Source organism: Oncorhynchus keta, chromosome 2 (assembly GCF_023373465.1).
Source record: "Oncorhynchus keta strain PuntledgeMale-10-30-2019 chromosome 2, Oket_V2, whole genome shotgun sequence".
Lineage (NCBI taxonomy): Eukaryota > Metazoa > Chordata > Actinopteri > Salmoniformes > Salmonidae > Oncorhynchus > Oncorhynchus keta.
The window spans coordinates 19,764,910-19,784,112 of NC_068422.1; the positions used below are offsets into that span (position 1 = coordinate 19,764,910).

Genomic DNA, 19,203 nt, shown 5'->3' on the forward strand with positions numbered 1-19,203 from the left:
CAATCTGTCTAAAAGATATCTTCTCCTCCACTAATGGAATATCAAGGACCATTCTTATCTGTCAGAAAATATATATCATCCCTCTCCCTTAAACTTCCCGCAAGGTACAGACAATTAATTTGTTTTACTTACATTTTCAGTAACAGATTAACCAAGAACCCATACATTTCATACCATAACATAATAGTATTAGAATAAATGGTTCTAATTGAAATGTATACATTATTAATAATTTCAACTATAATTTCCTCCAACAGTTCCTCACTGGCCATGGCAGAACACTAGCATTTCTGTCTTGCAGGAAATCACGCACAGAACGAGCAGTATGGCTGGTGGCATTGCCATAGTGGAGGGTCATGTCAGGATGAGCCTCCAGGAAGGGTACCACATGAGGGAGGAGGACGTCTTCCCTGTAACGCACAGCATTGTGATTGCCTGCAATGACAACAAGCTCAGTCCGATGATGCTGTGATACACAGCCCCAGAGCATGACGGACCCTCCACCTCCAAATCGATCCGGCTCCAGAGTACAGGCCTCAGTATAACGTTCCTTCCTTTGGCAATAAATGCGAATCCGACCATCACCCCTGGTGAGATAAAACCACGACTCGTCAGTGAAGAGCACTTTTGCCAGTCCTGTCTGGTCCAGCGACGGTGGGTTTGTGCCCACAGGCGATGTTGTTGCCAGTGATGTCTGGTGAGGACCTGCCTTACAACAGACCTACAAGCCCTCAGTCCAGCCTCTTTCAGCCTATTGCAGACAGTTCGAGCACTGATGGACAGATTGTGTGTTCCTGGTGTAACTAGGGCAGTTGTTGTTGCAATCCTGTACCTGTCCTGCAGGTGTGATGTTTGGATGTACCGATCCTTGGCAGGTGTTGTGACACGTGGTCTGCTACTGCGAGGTCGATCAGCTGTCTGTCCTGTCTCCCTGTCTTAGGCCTCTCACAGTTTGGACATTGCAATTTATTGCCCAGGACACATCTGCAGTCCTCATGCCTCCTTGCATAAGGCACGTTCACGCAGATGAGCAGGGACCCTGGTCTTCTTTCTTTTGGTGTTTTTCAGAGTCAGTAGAAAGGCCTCTTTAGTGTCCTAAGTTTTCATAACTGTGATCTTATTTGCCTACCGTCTGTAAGCTATTAGTGTCTTAACGACCATTCCACAGGTGCATGTTCATTAATTGTTTATGGTTCATTGAACAAGCATGGGAAACAGTGTTTAAACCCTTTACAATGAAGATCTGTGAAGGTATTTGGATTTTTTATCTTCGGTTCTCTATCCATGGAATTAATCCACTGCACCCCGGGATGGAGCTAGCATGCCATGTTTTTTTATGTATACAAAGCTGATTCAAACGGACCCCATTTTAAAATTCTCCGAACAATTAGAGAACATGACTTTAAATAGACCCATGAAGAAACATGTAGAAAACGTTATGCTGAAGTACTGAAATTCCCACAGTTAAAGGGAAAGTGTTTGAGAACATTCCCAATGTCAAACCAGTTGGAAAAGTTTCCTAGAACATTACCAACATTGAAAACATGTAACCATGTTCGAACTTTTCGGAAACATTCTGTTAATTAGGGATACACAATATATCTGTGAACATATCGGAATGGGACGATATTAGCTAAAAATGCCAACATCGGTATCTGCCCAATGTCTAGTTTAATGCCTATGTTAAAAACCGATGTCAAAGCTGCCGTGCATACCTATTTAATGACGCCATGTAAAATAATTTCTAAATTGCCACATCATCATTGCTAAATTGTAATTACTTCGCCACTATTGGCCAATTTATTGCCTTACTTCATTTGCACATTGTATACAAATTGTTTTATTGTGTTATTGACTGTAAGTTTGTTTATCCCATGTGTAACTGTTGTTTTTGTCGCAATGCTTTGCTTTATCTTGAAAATAAATAGCTAGCCAGCTAATTAATCCTGTTGCCCAAAGCTAACGTTATAAGCAGCTAGCTTCATCTGACTAGTGAGGCTCAACCGGGCCGGGTTATGTTCTGAAGCTAGCCACAATAAGGATTAGGCACAATAGTGGAATTTGCAGTTTGCCTTCAAAATAAAAGTGTCATTGACTGTGATCCAAATGTGATGCAAATGAATACAAATAGAAGAATGCCATACTTTTATTTTGAAGGCTAACCAATAAGTCCACTATTGTGGCAAATCGTTATTGTGGCTAGCTTCACATTAGATGATTTTAGATGATGAAACCTAGATATATATATATATATATATATATATATAGTATAGCTCCTGAAACAGATCATGTAGTTTTGATATGTTTTTGGGGAAGAACATTTTTTTTATGACCAGCACTGTAGGTGCGCGAGACAACTTTACCAGCTTCATAGCATACATATTGATGAATTGTTGTGACATGAAATACGAGTGATAGTGTAATCAATGTGTAATAACTACATAAAAAATGTATGAACGCGTTAAATTATTACGTGACGTGCAGTCATATTCAGATCCTGATTGGTCAACAAGCTTATTTGGTATGTCAAATAGTGTTATTTGACACTTATCTTTTTTGACACGCAAAGACGCAAACGCGTTCCGTAGAAATCCTGTCTGAGAATGAAACGACTGAAGAAATGATCAAGGAAACAACACAGCAAATATGTGAAAGAACGTTTTTGATTATGTCTTACTGGTAATGGGGACATACGTAAATGCCAACAAAACATTTTTTGGGGGTCTGTGTGTGTGTGTGTGTGTGTGTGTGTGTGTGTGTGTGTGTGTGTGTGTGTGTGTGTGTGTGTGTGTGTGTGTGTGTGTGTGTGTGTGTGTGTGTGTGTGACCATTATTTAACTAGGCAAGTCAGCTAAAAACAAATTCTTATTTACAGTGACGGCCTACCCCGGCCAAACCCGGACGAAGCTGGGCCAATTGTGCACTGCCCTATGGGACTCCCAATCATGTCCGGATGTGATAGAGCCTGGATTCAAACCAGGGACTGTAGTGATGCCTCTTGCACTGAAATGCAGTGCCTTAGACCGCTGCATCCATGCGTGTGTGTGTTAACTATTTAACTGTACCAGAATGCTTAAAAGGCTGCAAAAAATGTAAAATATCTGTATAATTTTTTGGGGGGGCAAGTAAAATATCAGATATCTGTATCGGCCAAAAATGTAATATCGGTCGGTGCATTGCTACTGTTAATGATTTTTGGGGTTTTTCTTTACAATTTGGGGGGCAAGTTCCGTAAATGTACTGAGAATGTCACAAAGCCAAGCAATTATCCTGCACCCTTCCTAGAAAGTTGTGGGAAGGTTGTATCCAAAATAACCATAGAACAAACACACTCTCACCAAGCTCTAAGAAACATGTGGTTTTCAGAACGTTATGTGCTAGCTGGGTAGGTTTCCATCCAATTGGGCAGATTTACATGTAATGTTCAAAAATGTGCATAAAAACAATATGCACATTTTCCCAGCAGAGATATGTTGACATCAAATTGACTTGTTGTGGATAAAAGCCCGTGCGTGATGGCGAAGCGCACATAACCATTCCCATATACCGAATAGAAAATGGGTTTCCAATGTTTTTTCAATTCTACTGATGGTTTTGTCACAAATTAAATTGTGTTATATAGCAAATGTACTCACTATGGTCTTGGCATGTGTGCTATAACCAACAGCTCGCATTGTGCGTGTCTATCCTACATGATGAGTTATTATGGACAAATTTGCATACCATTCCAAGAGATCCACGGGTGATGCAATCTATTGCACTCCACACTGCCTTTTCCCAAATGGACAAAAGGAACACTTATGTGAGAATGCTGTTCATTGACTACAGCTCAGCGTTCAACACCATTGTGCCCTCCAAACTCATCACTAAGCTAAGGACCATGGGTCTAAACACCTCGCTCTGCAATTGGATAATGGACTTCTTTAAGGGCCACCCCTAGGTGGTGAGAGAAGGCAACAACACATCTGCCACGCTGACCCTCAACATGGGGCCCCTCAGGTGTGCGTGCTTAGTCCCCTCCTGTACTCCCTGTTCACCCACGACTGTGTGACCGCGCACGACTCTAACACTCTCGTTAAGTTTGCAGATGACACAACGGTGGTAGGCCTGATTACAGACAACGAGGCAGCCTACAGGGGGGACTTCGGAGACCTGGCAGTGTGGTGCCAGGACAACCTCTCCCTCAACGTTAGCAAGACAAAGTAGCTGATCGTGGACTACAGGAAATGGAGAGCTGAGCACGCCCGTATCCACATCAAAAAGTTCTACAGCTGCACCATTGAGAGCATCTTGACTGGCTTCAACACCGCTTGGTATGGCAACTGTTTGGTGTTCGACAGCAAGGCGCTAGAGGGTAGTGTGTATGGCCAAGTACATTACTGGGGCCGAGCTCCATGCCACCCAGGACCTCGATACCAGGCGGTGTCAGAGGAAGGCCCTAAAAATTGTCAAAGACTCCAGCCACCCAAGTCATACACTGTAGGTCTGGAACCAATAGGAACCTGAACAGCTTCTACCTCCAAGCTATAAGACTGCTAAAGAGTTAGTTAAATAGTTGTCGACAACATTTGGACAATTTACCAAAAAATGTGCTGTTTCCATCAGGCCTGTCATAACATTTTGTTATGTACTTCACTTGCATAAAAAGGTTGGAAGGTGGGACATGTTTCAACTGAAGGCCAAATCCACAGATATTATCCACTGACATCTTGTGGATATAAACTGACAATGCAGTCATGAACACCCTATGGTTTCTTTCAGCCAATCAGCAACGTTGTTTACAATCACTGACAGGGTCAGAGTTAATTCGTTCCAACATGGAGAAATTTCACGGCTTGCATGCGAGCTAGCTAAGTAAATGAACATCATTGAGAAAGACCTTGGTGGATTGTACTCTACATAGGAAATGAAGTGTACCGTAATATAGATAAGATATCGGGAAAGAATATGTTTCGTTTAAGAGTAAATATTATGGGATCGTCGTCTTCACAAAAGGTTGGTAGTAGCTCATTTCAGCTGTTAAACGCCACTAGCCAGCTACAGCCTTCTATTTGTAAATAAAAACAAATAGTTGTTCGCCAGCATGATAATAAAGTCATTATTCAGAGCTAGTTAGCTTGTATTCAAAGTATTGTTTGTCTGTATGAGGTAAATCAATACGTAACTATTGGGATTCCTCTAGCTAACTACTAGCTCTCGTTCACCAAAGTTTACACAGTACATGTTGTACAGTACATTGGGCTAGTTAGCTACCTAGCTAGCTAGATATTTGCATAATTAATCAAACCATCTTGGTTTTCATCCAATTGGCGACAGATTTTCATTGGAATATTCTATAATCAGCGCATTTCCCCTACCAGAGAAGTTTCCAATAAATTACTCTTTGCAATAATCGGCTGTGCGTGTTGACGTAGTACACATAAATAACTTGATGTTAAATTCCCATGTGCGTAATAAAAAATATAATTTAAATGAGTTTCCATCACATTTTCAACGCTGACGTTTTTGACACATTTTTTGCGTTATATAGCTAATGTGCCCACTCTGGATTTGGTAGGTGCGCTCTAGCCAACAACTAGCAGATACAGTGCGGGTGAAGCCTACTAACGTTACATGATGAGATTATCATGGACAGAAGAGTGAGATTATTTTTTATTTGTCAAACAGCAGCCAGGCATCGATCACAATGTCAACAGAATAAGACTTTCGATATTTATTGGAAAGGAGTAAAAAGCTCATCACTGTGCACTTTCACCACCCTGTGAAGTACATAACTTTAAACTGTAGCCTAACAAACCTCATGCTCTCCGGCGTTGTAAATTAGTGGTAGTAACACGCACCATATCACGTTTACTTATTATATAAATATTTGCACATAAAGGAGTTTCCCCCGCCATTTCTCGCATTATTCATTTTACAGACACAAAAAGATCCCACCTTGTCTAGCGTATTTTGTTTGCTGTTTCCATCTGGCCTGTCATGATTTTTTTTTTATCGGATATATATGCTACTTTACTCCCATAAAAAGGTTGGATCGAAACCTGGTTACTGATAACAGTTATTGGTGAAGTTATACAGTCTGAAACACAGGGTGACCTACTGACCTCAAACAAGGTTCAGATTGTCCACTGACTACCCTTCTATATTGCACACCCTTTAGTTTGTCCCTTTTCATCTCACATGACTTTATGTTAATTTGCCTGCTCTGCCCCCCTGAAAGACTGTCACTCACACACCTATTCACTTCAGCCTTCTCCCTGGGGCCTTCCTGACCTCCAGGCAGGCCCCCATTGACCTGGTGACCTCTGACTCCTGACCTCTAGGCCTGCACTCCCTGCCCGCCTGCCTGCCCTCTCCCTGGGCCTGAGAGTGTGTAGCTTTCTCCCTGGAACTACAGACCTCCAGGTCTCCACACCTACTCTCCCTACCGGTCAACACCCCTCTCCCTTGGCCTTAGAGTATAGCTTACTCCCTGGATTTACTAAGACATCTATAGTCCTACTGTCAAGAACCATGTGCACCTGGTAACCCGTAACAGGCTCTGTGTTCCTGGTGACCCGCCAGCTTTTTTTCTGCTCAAAGACTAAGTCCCCACTCCAACCTCCATGGCCTGAGTGCTGTCCCCAGCCCCTGAGTCCGGCCGCTCCGGCTTGGACTCGGGGTGCCCCCTGCCTTGATGGAGGCCTCCTTGTGCACCTGGTAACCTGAAACAAGCTCTGTGCACCTTGTGACCCGTCCGCTTTTATCCGCTCAGAGACTAAGTCACCAACCCAACCTCAGTGCTGCCCCTGAGTTCGGTCGCCTCTGCTCAGACTCTGAATGCCCCCCGCCTTGGGGGAGGTCTCCACGTTCACCTGATGACCTTTTGACTTAAACAGAAAGTCCCAACCTGTCTCACAGTCCCACCAGAGGACGTGCCCGGGACTGTTGGGCAACCACCACCTAGCCCCCTACCTATCCAGAGCCCAATGTCAATGTCTTATGCATTCTACCCGCCTGCCTGGGCTCTCTCACACTCTTTGTCTGGCCCCTGGCCTTTCTCCGTGCACCTGGTAACCCGTAAGTAAATATGGAGGATGGTGAATCAGGAGATTGGCAGGAACTCATCCGGCCGCACCCCAACCCCGTCACAAACTGCTTTACTCACCTGCCAAAAGAGGCAGGCTATCCCGGGCCAACTCAAGATCCATGGCTCTACGGTATCGTTACGTTTAGGGGGGATTCTGATTTAGAGGCGTTCAGTCATAATCCCACAGATGGTAGCTTCGCACCGTTTCCTCCTCAGCCAAGCGAATACACCAAATGTCTGAACCTACGGTTCCTCTCGTACTGAGCAGGATTACTATTGCAACAACACATCATCAGTAGGGTAAAACTAACCTGTCTCACGACCGTCCAAACCCAGCTCACGTTCCCTATTAGTGGGTGAACAATCCAACGCTTGGTGAATTCTGTCCTCCCTAAACTCGCTTTAGGACACCTGCGTTACCTTTTGACAGGTGTACCACCCCAGTCAACCTCCCCACTTGCCACTGTCCCCACAGCGGGTCGCACCCGGGGCTCGCCTCCCTCCCTTAACGGGTAAGTGAAAAAACTGTAAAGGTAGTGGTATTTCACCGGCGGCCAAAGCCTCCCACTTATTCTACACCTCTCATGTCTCTTCACAGTGCCAGAGTAGAGTCAAGCTCAACAGGGTCTTCTTTCCCCGCTGATTCCGCCAAGCCCGTTCCCTTGGCTATGGTTTTGCTAGACAGTAGGTAGGTACAGTGGGAATCTCGTTTATCCATTCATGCGCATCACTAATTAGATGGCGAGGTATTTGGCTACCTCGAGACTCTTAATTATGTCCCGCCGTTTACCTCCGCTTCATTGATATTCCTTACTTTGACATGAGGGGGTCACAGTCACCCCACGGGTGATTTGAGTGCGACCGCGACATGTGGATACACTCCTTTGAATTTCATCAAGTTAACATTCATTGATCCGTGCCCAGTGGGAACCTAGGTTTCTTCCGACCGTTTTATGGTTCCGCAGCAAATTCATGGGCGTGGATGGTACTACCCACATCAGATGTAGGCCTCCCTCCCCAGACAAGCTGGAGATGCCTCTCCCCACTTCGTAGGGCATGAGCCAGATCCATGCAATGACCTGTCACTGCGGGGCCAATGGGTTTAGTCTCAGCCTCAAGTCTAGTGAGCGTAGAGGAGACGTCCCCACCTACAATGAGCCAATCCTTATCCTGAAGTTATGGATCTTTTTTTGCCAACTTTCCTTACCTACATTGTTATAACATGCCAGAGGCTGTTCAGCTTGGAGACCTGCTGCGGATATGGGTACGGCCCAGCGTGAGATTTACACCCTCTCCCCCGGATTTTCAAGGGCCAGGGAGAGCTCACTGGACGCTGCCGAAACCACAACGCTTTCCAAGGCTTGGGCCCCTTTCTCTGGGCGAACCCATTTCAGGGCACACTGCCCTCCGCAATGAAAAGACAAAATTGACAAACTGAAGGGTGTGCAATATAGAAGGGTAGTCAGTGGACATTCTGAATCTTGTTTGAGATCAGTAGGTCATATGACCAAGGAGCTATTGAAATTTGAAATATTTAAAAGCATTGAAAATTAATGTAAAAACGTGTGAAATGGACAAACCTAAGGGCCCACTGAGTGTACATTCTGAACCTTTTTGAAGTCAGGTCACATGACCAATGAGCTATTAAAATTAAAATAAAATAATAATTTAAAATAGTGTGAGATGTAAATCTACAAAAAAAAGTGTTTGCAATGTGTGTCTATGCCGTCAGGTTAGCTAGAACCAGTTTTGACAGTTCTAGGAGTAATGGTTTAAGTCCTATTGAAATGTGAACATTTGGATTTGTCACTATGTTGACAGTCCCTAACTGATGTTGGTGGATGTAAGGAAAACTACAGGCAAATATCCGTTGTATATCCAACTTGAAACTGTCTTTACCTCTGTTTTCATAATAACATGATCGTGTAGCCAGCAGATCCGACCCGCTTGCTTACAGCTGCGCTCGGGTTGGATAGGCTTCCTGTGTAAATTAAGTAAATAAAATAACTAGCAGTCATTCAATCTTCTTGGTGTAACAGTTGGGATAATGGGACATTTCAGAGTACGACACATTTCTCATCCATGGATTGAGGTACATTTTCCAAGACATATTGCGCAGGCTAGTGGTGTCTTAATCTACACAGGAAGTCTGTCCAACCCTAGTGCAGGTGTAAGCAAGCGAGTCATCTGCTGGCGATGACATTAGTTAACATGCTTTGTATTTCTACCAGCTGTGTGTCCTGTACCTACTACACCTGGGACAGAGAATCCCTCGATGTTTTCAACTGCCATGGGTGAGACCTTACCTCAGACTAGGAACTATCTGTAGTGTCACTGGACCTGACTCAGCCACTCCTTGTAGTATCTCTACCATTGACGGTATTGGACCTGATTCAGCTACTCTGAATACATCAACCAATGACAGTAGCCAACAGACAGCAACAACAGTCAATAGCCCTGAGTCTGGCTCTGGCCCCAGTACCTCTGACTCCCCTCCTGCCAAGGCCAATGGCCCTCCACCGACTCCCACCCACTGCTGTATGAGCGGTTGTCATAACTGTGTATGGATCGAGCACACAGAACAGCTCCTAGCCTACTACCGTAATGGAGGGTTGGGGATAGAAAAGGCCCTGGCTGCTATTGAGGAGAACGTCCCGGATGAGAACCTAAAAGCGTTCCTAAAGATGGAGATCAGGATGATGAAGAAGTCAAGTTTTTAAGTATGGCTTTGTGCGGCAGTGAGTGAGAGGGAATGGGGACATTGAGGGCATTTTTATACTGTATGCACTTTAAAATCACTCCCACAGATTTGAATACTGGTGTGCATTTTATCTTATGAGTTTGTCAAACTGTCATTTTACTTGTTCAAGGACATTTTAACTAGCTTTTGTCATTATAAAATATTCTTACTTACTATAGATTGGGTATTTTACATGAGTAGCATAAATCATGTATTATCATTTTATGTACAGTTGAAGTCGGAAGTTTACATACACCTTAGCCAAATACATTTAAACTCAGTTTTTCACAATTCCTGACATTTTAATCCTAGTAAAAATTCCCTGTCTTAGGTCAGTCAAGATCACTACTTTATTTTAAGAATGTGTAATGTCAGAAGAATAGTAGAAAGAATGTTTTCTTTCATCACATTCCCAGTGGGTGAGAAGTTTACATACACTCAATTAGTATTTGGTAGCATTGCCTTTAAATTGTTTAACTTGGGACAAATGTTTCGGGTAGCCTTCCACAAGCTTGACACGATAAGTTGGTTGAATTTTGGCCCATTCCTCCTCATAGAGCTCGTGTAACTGAGTCAGGTTTGTAGGCCTCCTTGCTCGCTTTTTCAGTTCTGCCCACAAATGTTCTATGGGGTTGAGGTCAGGGCTTTGTGATGGCCACTCCAAGACCTTGACTTTGTTGTCCTTTAAGCCATTTTACCACAACTTTGGAAGTATGCTTGGGGTCATTGTCCATTGGTAAGACCCATTTGCGACCAAGATTTAACTTCCTGACTAATGTCTTGATGTTGCTTCAATATATCCACATAATTTTCCTCCTGATGATGCCATCTATTTTGTGAAGTGCACCAGTCCCTCCTGCAGCACAGCACCCCCCCCAAATTATGCTTCCACCCCCGTGCTTCACGGTTGGGATGGTGTTCTTTGGCTTGCAAACCTCCCCCTTTTTCCTACAAACATAACAATGGTCATTATGGCCAAACAGTTATTTTTTTTTCATCAGACCAGAGGACATTTCTCTAAAAAGTACGATCTTTGTCCCCATGTGCAGTTGCAAACTGTAGTCTGGCTTTTTTTATGGCAGTTTTGGAGCAGTGGCTTCTTCCTTGCTGAGTGGCCTTTCAGGTTATGTCGATATGGGACTCGTTTTACTGTGAATATAGATACCTTTTTACCTTTTTCTCCAGCTTCTTCTCAAGCTCCTTTGATGTTGTTCTGGGTTTGATTTGCACTTTTCGCACCAAAGTACGTTCATCTCCAGGAGACAGAATGCGCCTCCTTCCTGAGCGGTATGGCGGCTGCGTGGTCCCATGGTGTTTATACTTGCGTACTATTGTTTGCACAGATGAACGTGGTACCTTGAGGTGTTTGGAAATTGCTACCAAGGATGAACCATACTTGTGGAGGTCTACACATTGTTTTCTGAGGTCTTGGCTGATTTCTTTTGATTTTCCCATGATGTCAAGCAAAGAGACACTGAGTTTAAAGGTAGGCCTTGAAATACATCCACAGGTACACCTCCAATTGACTCAAATTATGTCAATTAGCCTAGCAGAAGCTTCTAAAGCCATGACATCATTTTCTGGAATTTTCCAAGCTGTTTAAAGGCACAGTCAACTTAGTGTATGTAGACTTCTCACCCACTGGAATTGTGATACAGTGAATTATAAGTGAAATAATCCGTCTGTAAACAATTGTTTGAAAAATGACTCGTGTCATACACAAAGTAGTTAACCTAACCAATTTACCAAAACTATAGTTTGTTAACAAGACATTTGTGGAGTGGTTGAAAAATGTAATCTTCCGACTTCAACGGTAGCCTCGCTACTGTCATTTTACTGTTTTTAATTTTCTTATTTATTTACTTATCTATTGTTTACCTCATACCTATTTTATATTTATAAATTGCACTGTTGGTTAGGGCTTGTAAGTGCATTCGGTGCACGTGACAAACTTTGGTTTGATAGTGATTTGATAGTTAGCTGAGACTTCAAATTCAATACGCACAATTATAATTGATGGATTAACATTTTGACCTGTTTGAGGTATATGGACTGAATACATTTTCATATTGGTTGATGTGTTATTGTATTATCTAAATTATAAGTATGTTGATGATGGACAACATATGTGTGAAATAAATATTGTACTTGTGTGAATGAATGAAGCCTTTGTCATTTTCTTTGACCATTTTAACTCAATTGCCCACTGGAGGTTGCCCTTTTTCAATAATACACTGTTCATCTGTTGAATAGCACATTTTGCCACCTCTATATCCTATACCTGCTACACCTGGGACAGAGGTTCCCTCAATGTTTTCAACTGCAATGGGTGAAAGCTTACCTCACACTAGGAACTATCTGTAGTGTCACTACAAGTTTTGTTTCCATGTGAGAACGAATGCACAGGAAAAGGGCATTGTGACATGTAGCATTGGTGAAATAGGCACTTGGGCATTAAACTACAGTGTAGCCAGTAATTTACATTTTTTCCATTAAGTCAGAACCAGTCACGATCACCCTAAAGCACCTAGCTCTTTTTTAATCCCCCCCAGAGTAACTCAGATCAAACAAAAGCATGTCCCCTCTCTGCACCCTTGCTGCCAGGCTAGCGCTGTCTGCATTCCTAGTAGGACAGAGCTGGTAACATCAGGTTCATTGTCACCTAGGAAACCAGGGGCACTCCACACTGCTTGGCAACTAGTGATTGACTGACTACAGCTCCAATGAATGACATCAACACAGGATTCTAGTAACTTGCAGTGTTTTAGGAGATGCCTGGGAGTTTACAATGCATTTACACTCAAGTCATGATGTGTACTCTGAAGTACCCCCTCATACATTTTACCAGTATGCCAATGGTCCCATGAGTCTTCTCAAGTGCCCCCTGTGGATTGGCCAAGAACCCCCAGGGGTCCTAGTACGCCTGGTTGGGAACCACTGACTTAGCCTATGCCTTGTATAGGTAACATATTGTTTAGCCGCCTGATGTAAAATGAATCTAGTCTATTGTATCTATTTTCCAATAGTGGTATTCACTTCAAAATAGGAATGCATGGAATGCGCTATGGGCGACATGAGACAATATCGCAGGTTTGAACAATAGGCCCACACATTTTTGCCTCTTACGAAAATCACACACTGACATGTGCTCCATATCATTAGAGGAGCATAGAAGGTGTTCTAACAGTGAAGATAGCAGAATTAGAAGGGCTCTGGACAATATGAAGCGATCTGAGGGGAAGAACTGTTGGTATGCCTCGTGTCTAGTCTGGAGGAATAATTATTGTCCCAGAATTAATATCATAGGCTACTGATCAGAATGTAGTATATGAACTGATCCCTGACAATAGTATTGTTTACAATGATCATGGCCCTCTGCTGTCTCTCCCGTCCTGAGTGATCCTTAGTGATCCTTCACCCTTCATTACCTCCATACAGAGAGAGACTGAAGCACCTTGTGTGTCCTCGTGAGTTATGACCTTAGAGGTAATCAGGCACAGCCAGACCAGACAGACACATCCTCAGGGCAGCAATGACCCCCATCACAGTCTACTCCCCCGACCCTAGCCTCCTCACACACACGCACACACCCTTCATCCCAACTAAACCACACGAAACAAGCCCTCGTCCCTTATGCCCCCTACCTACCACACACCCAAAACTAACGTTGGGGACATTGTCAATGTCACTATATTGATATTATTGCTTTTTTTATTATTTTTTTATTTAATGTCATATCTTCTACTGTTCTAGTCTATTACTGTTCTGTACTTTGTCATGTATTTGTATGTTTCATGTGGACCCCAGGAAGAGTAGCTGCTGCATGTGCAATAGGTAATGGGGATCCTAATAAACTAAACTATATCCCATTAAGTGATAATATGCTGCAGTAGTTGTCTGGTCAAAAGACCATCAAACATAGGTAAATATACACGTTGTAGGCTACGGTGTTGATGCAAGTAGATGGTATTGATGCAGAGTGCTACATGCAATCTGTCTAATTTAAAATGTAATGCTTGTAGATAATGAGCAAGATTGATCACAGATTGGTCAATAACTACTGAGGCGAAGTAATCCCTGCCGCGCGGGTGGGTTTACCCAATGTAATTAACTAATCAGAAAATCAGAATCCAGACACTATAATCCACAACTACAGTCAGAGTAATTGTTTTTCTGAGTGGGGTGGGTGGGTCAGGGAGGGCTACATCCGAGAGCAGAAATGGTGTCTGGAGTGAGGTACTAGTGAGTAATCTCAGCTCTGAACGCAATGGTGAGTAGTGCACCAAGAAGACACTCGCCGTAAAGGATTAGCCTATTTTGTGCATCGAGTAATAGATAGGTCAATCTGAGATACTGTTCAGGGATTGAGGGTTTGTTGACACCCTGGGCCAGGGCATCCCAGAGAACCAGGCCCAGCAGATGGATGGAGAGAATGTTGCATAAGTGGTGGGAGGGCTGCTCAGTTGGGCTAGGACTGGAAGGTTCACAGTATATGGAGAATCTTCATTACCATCCAAGTCAATATTGTATTAGCGACATAGTTCATCATCTTTCGTGACAGTCTTATCATTAAAACCGAGTAACTGATTTGGTTCTCGGTGCCACGATTACACCGTTCATCCAATTGATTCATTCACATCTCTGTGCAATGTGGTATCCCTTATTATGTCTGCATTTAGTTTTAATGATTTGGAAGGCTGTGGATAAACAACAATTGAAGACCACTTTGGAAAACAAGCTAGAATACAATCAACACTAAATGCATTCAAGTTATTGCTGTCTTTGTGCTCCAACTCCCTCCATCCATCTTCCCTCACCCCCTCTCTTCTGCTCCCCACTCCTTCATGAGTGTCCCCCACCCCCTGACCCCCACCTCAGGCCACAGCAGCGATGACAGTAGGTCAGGGATGGGAGGCGGGACACTCCTAATCTGCAGAGGTGAATATAAGAGGTCCCGCAGCCCCACCTGGCCTTCATAGCAAACCTAGCATAGACCCACACACACATCTACTAGAGAGAGCTGTGCTCAGAGCTTACATCCACTGGTCTGGCTAGCCTTCACCCAAGAACCCGGTGAGTAGCAATAATTTCCAGTTATTCACATGAACTTTCCTGTCTTATAGGTCTCTCTTTATGTCGTGTTGTGGTCTCTCTCTTGCCGTGATGTGTGTTTTGTCTTATATTTTTATTTTTAATCCCAGCCCCCATCCCTGCTGGAGGCTTTTTGATAGGCCGTCGTTGTTCTCAACTGACTTGTCTAGTTAAATAAGATATAAAAGTTATAGATATGTAATATTTCAGAAACAATCGTCTAACTTGCAAGGGTAGCCGCTGAGTACACCCATCCATTCAGAAACCTACTCCATAATGACAGACACTTGATGGATTTTGTTACTGTACTGTTCAACATTTTTTGTAGAAAAGAGAAGTGGGAAAGAGTAAAAAATTAGCAGAATATTCTATTTGAATTATTGAAGTCCTTGTCCTGTGCTGAGACAGTTTTGAGTGGTGGGTCGGAGAAACAAACCAATTTGCGTTAAGTACCAGGTGTAGGGTCTTAATATGATCACCCTGTTGTTGCAGTTCCTGCTCAGCAGCTAATTCTAACTTGGAGTGTATTCAAGGTTTAAAAATACTTCTTACATTTGCAATTTCCACTTCAACATTTCAGACTTGATTTGCCCTAACTAAAAATGTAACCCCTACAAAATGTTCCATTAATTATAATCCACACAATAACTATTATTTTCCTGATATGAGAAACTGGTTAAATTAAGATCCTACAGTATATCTGTAGTTTGCAAGCTATGAATATGGCCCGATGTGTTTTCCAGATAATTGGTGCTCATCTGGTTCAAGGATGAATATTACAATTAGACAGAAAGTTATTGATGTTGGAAATGTGTTTTAGACAGAACCACAATATGACATTGTTTTGTGTATTTATTTTCAGAGAGGTCTGTATAATGCCAGTTACCTAATTGTGGAAAGCAAATTAGGATGATGTTTTATTTTATTATTTCATTGTTTTAGGTCATGAGCCATGTTGTGAGTTTTTGGAATGTCATTGTAAGAGAGGATAAGATTGAGCAGCACTTTAGACAGTCTGCCTGCTCAGCATATTCTTTATGTTGTCCTTGTACTAATGAGATTAGCCCAAGTGTGGATGGCTGGCCGCTGACTTGAAACGAGGAGGGTGGAGATGGTGGGGAGGGGGGTGCTTATTAACTTGAGCTGGGGATTACATGATGAAATTGGGTCATCATTTTGCGTCACTCAACAAAGTAGCCTATCCGAGATAGACATTCAATTACAAGGGCAATATGCATTTAAAACGTAATCCCACTAATATCAGATCAGTAAGGGGATTAGGCATTAGGTTGAGCCCTCAGACAAGGTTGTGAGGGGCTGTTCAGTAAATGAAGTTCCTTATAAAACATGTAATAATGTAGGTATCAAAGCAGATAGCATTGGTGTTCAATATGCTCTGTGTTGTTGAGGATCGTCTTGCCAGTAGCTATCTCCTTTCTTCTTTTCTTTCTTCAAATTTCTTCCATTCTAAACTCCAAATGTTCAATACTGAAGAACAAGCTTTTAGTGTCATGAAAATGTGAGCACTAGATCATGTACTGTAGTTTTGATGGAATGGTCAAAATTGGATAAAATCTGTTTCCCTCATTTCCCCAGTTGAGGAGATCTCATCAAGACGACAACACTTCAGAGGTGGATTGAACACATAACCACCTGCACAAAAAAACAGCTAACTACTAACCATGAATCTCGAGGTCCCCAAGTTGGAGATCAAGTCTGCCACCCGTGTCACCGGGGGCCCTGCCACGCCACGCAAGGGACCCCCTAAATTCAAGCAGAGACAGACTCGCCAGTTCAAGAGCAAGCCCCCCAAGAAGGGAATCCAGGGGTAAGGCCACATTTATTGGGTTTTCTTAGTTTCAAACAGGCATTCAACAAGTGCACAATGACATTTTCATGAGTTCTGATTATAAATAAATTAACTCTGTCTCCTTTACAGCTTTGGTGATGATATCCCTGGAATGGAGGGTTTAGGCACTGGTAAGTTCATTACAACTGTTCGTCTACTCTACCTGTACCTTCCCTAAAAATTGTAGAAAACCATACTGGGTTTGCTTGGTCTACTGACTGTTACTAAACATAATATGTTTCCTCTGCAGACATCACAGTCATCTGCCCCTGGGAGGCCTTCAACCACCTGGAGCTTAGCGAGCTGGCCAAGTATGGTATCATCTAAATCTTTCAGACCTCCACCATCCATCCCACAATCCTCTACTTCCACCTCCATCTACGTACAACCAAAGATTGTGGATACATGAAGATAGTTCACTCAAGCAGTTTACTATTGTAAAAAATATTCAATGTTCCCGTCTGTGGAAGTGGGTGTTCCCTCTCTTTCGTGAGCATGCTTTGCCACGTAAGCTCACAGTTCCTCCATAATAACTGGCATGTACACACGAGAAAGGAAACAGCTGGCTCTGGTTTAGTTATTGTTTCTGAGCAAGAGAGATGTCTCACTCTGGGGCACCCCCTCCGGCAGGGTGGGGGCAATAACTAGACCAGAGCGTCCCCACCCCAATCAGCAAAAAATGAAGGTGGGATGTGTCACTTTCTCTACCGTCTCTGTTCAAACCATCCATCTGCCCCCAGCCCTCTCACTGTGTTTGACTGAAACTATCAAAACATATACCAAAGTGAAGAACCCCCCCCACCCCTCCCCCCAAAAAAGGAAAGCGGTACAGAAAAGAACCGTCTCCATCTTTAACTGGTTTCTTCTTTTGTTTCTGCAGCTGCCAAAGTTCACATACAACATGTCTGCTCATGATTAGGACTCTGTTCTGGTATCTGTCTATCTTTATCAGGTTTGCAGCGATATTCTATCTAGGATTAACCAGCAGCCATTTTCCTTTTTTCTCCTCCCCAGTCTCCAAGTGCTTCTCTCCTTCTATCCTCTATTTTGCTCCTCTTCGTCATGGTACACAACTTTCAATTTACAAAAAGCAATGCCGTCTCAAAGGTTGAGTAAACAAACAAGTGACATACCCGTGAAATGGGTGGGTTCTCATTTCACGTGCCTCGCCACTTCTTTTATCACCATAGATGAAATCTGTCATCGATGCCGAATATCACACATATAAAATCTGATTCCTGTAGAGATGAGACAGTTGCTTGTCATGGCTGAGCATAATCTGTAGTCTGTCACTGGTACAAATTGGATGAAACAACATCATCCTCCTCCCCCTTTCCTCTCCCTCAGGATCCCCAATCCTTCGCTGGTACACACACAACTTTTAACAGAACAAGGATTCTATCATTCTATCGTCCTGTTTAACTCTGGCATCCTTATTTTCCACATTTTGTATAACAAAGAAGAATTTGTGACTATCTTTATTATGTAACGTATATTTTAACTAAGTATTCTCAGGGATATGAACTTGTTTTATGGCTTGGGAAAAAACACCTTGTCATTGGCAATTTTGGCTCTTGCTGTCTTTACTTTTACCACAAGCAGCATAATAGTCATTGAATGGAGATGAATGAGTGTGCAACATTACTACAACAGATGCAGATTCCCCCACAAACCTCAGATGTCAAACTCTATTTCTAATTTGATTCTCACCTGATAATCTACCATACTAGGTCACTGTGATTGGGCAGCAGTAGTGATGTCTTGTGTAATCTAGTTTAGGTTACCTTCCCCAATGCTCATGTTGACGTCTCTTTGTCACTTTATTTAGCTGGGCATGTCATCTATATTTCATGAACTTTCTCTATAATTCATTCATTCCATCCATAATTTCATCTCATTCCACAATTATCATGCTTACCATCATTTTGTTTGCTTGTGTTTCACTGTAGTCTCATATTTGTATCGTATTTCATGAGATCAATGTACACTTATATATACATTGTGGCCAGTCACATTTTAATAGCATATATAATGTATAGATTTATTTTATTTTTGCATGTTCTCTGTCTTTTACTTTGTCCTTCGCATGTTGGCATTGTGTCTTGTGTATATTGTGGGTGTTGCACACTTATTTTATCATTATGTCATCTTTTCATTATGTCCGTTTTATTTTGTACTTGTCCATTTGTAGTTTGTGTTGTGTAATCATGTAAAGACCATCTTTCCTCATCATTATCTCTCTATCATCTCATCCATCATTCGTTGTGTTCTCACCAGATAGCCTAGTGTTTCATCATCATTGTAGTTGATAATTTAATTTAATCTCTAGACAGAACATTGACCTCCACATTCCTTGGACCAGCCTGCACTGATACTGGCCTACAGAGTGTACATTCTTAGTTCTATGCCCAATTATGTCACTGATTTGCAATATGTTATACCGGCTGAGGAATAA

The 19,203-nt window shown here is 42.6% G+C and overlaps 1 protein-coding gene and 1 long non-coding RNA gene across 2 annotated transcripts; both read left to right on the plus strand.

Annotated features, from left to right (window-relative positions):
- The first annotated feature begins 4,763 nt into the window (after positions 1 to 4,763).
- On the plus strand, positions 4,764 to 11,969 carry LOC127910293 (uncharacterized). Its single transcript, XR_008074180.1, has 2 exons — positions 4,764 to 4,994; positions 9,300 to 11,969. It is a non-coding gene; the product is annotated as an uncharacterized LOC127910293 (long non-coding RNA).
- Positions 11,970 to 14,716: 2,747 nt separating this feature from the next.
- Positions 14,717 to 18,980, plus strand: LOC118397498 (retinal rod rhodopsin-sensitive cGMP 3',5'-cyclic phosphodiesterase subunit gamma). Its single transcript, XM_035792338.2, has 4 exons — positions 14,717 to 14,881; positions 16,496 to 16,727; positions 16,839 to 16,879; positions 16,999 to 18,980. The coding sequence occupies exons 2-4, from the start codon at positions 16,582 to 16,584 to the stop codon at positions 17,073 to 17,075; spliced, it is 264 nt and encodes an 87-aa protein (XP_035648231.1). The 5' UTR covers positions 14,717 to 14,881; positions 16,496 to 16,581; the 3' UTR covers positions 17,076 to 18,980.
- The last annotated feature ends 223 nt before the right edge of the window (positions 18,981 to 19,203 follow it).

Excerpts from the sequence above, each read along its gene's own strand:
- LOC118397498 (XM_035792338.2), top strand. The coding sequence starts at position 16,582 with ATGAATCTCGAGGTCCCCAAGTTGGAGATCAAGTCTGCCACCCGTGTC. Across the intron at positions 16,728-16,838 it reads CCCAAGAAGGGAATCCAGGG|CTTTGGTGATGATATCCCTG; the intron begins GTAAGGCCACAT and ends TCTCCTTTACAG. Across the intron at positions 16,880-16,998 it reads AATGGAGGGTTTAGGCACTG|ACATCACAGTCATCTGCCCC; the intron begins GTAAGTTCATTA and ends TTTCCTCTGCAG.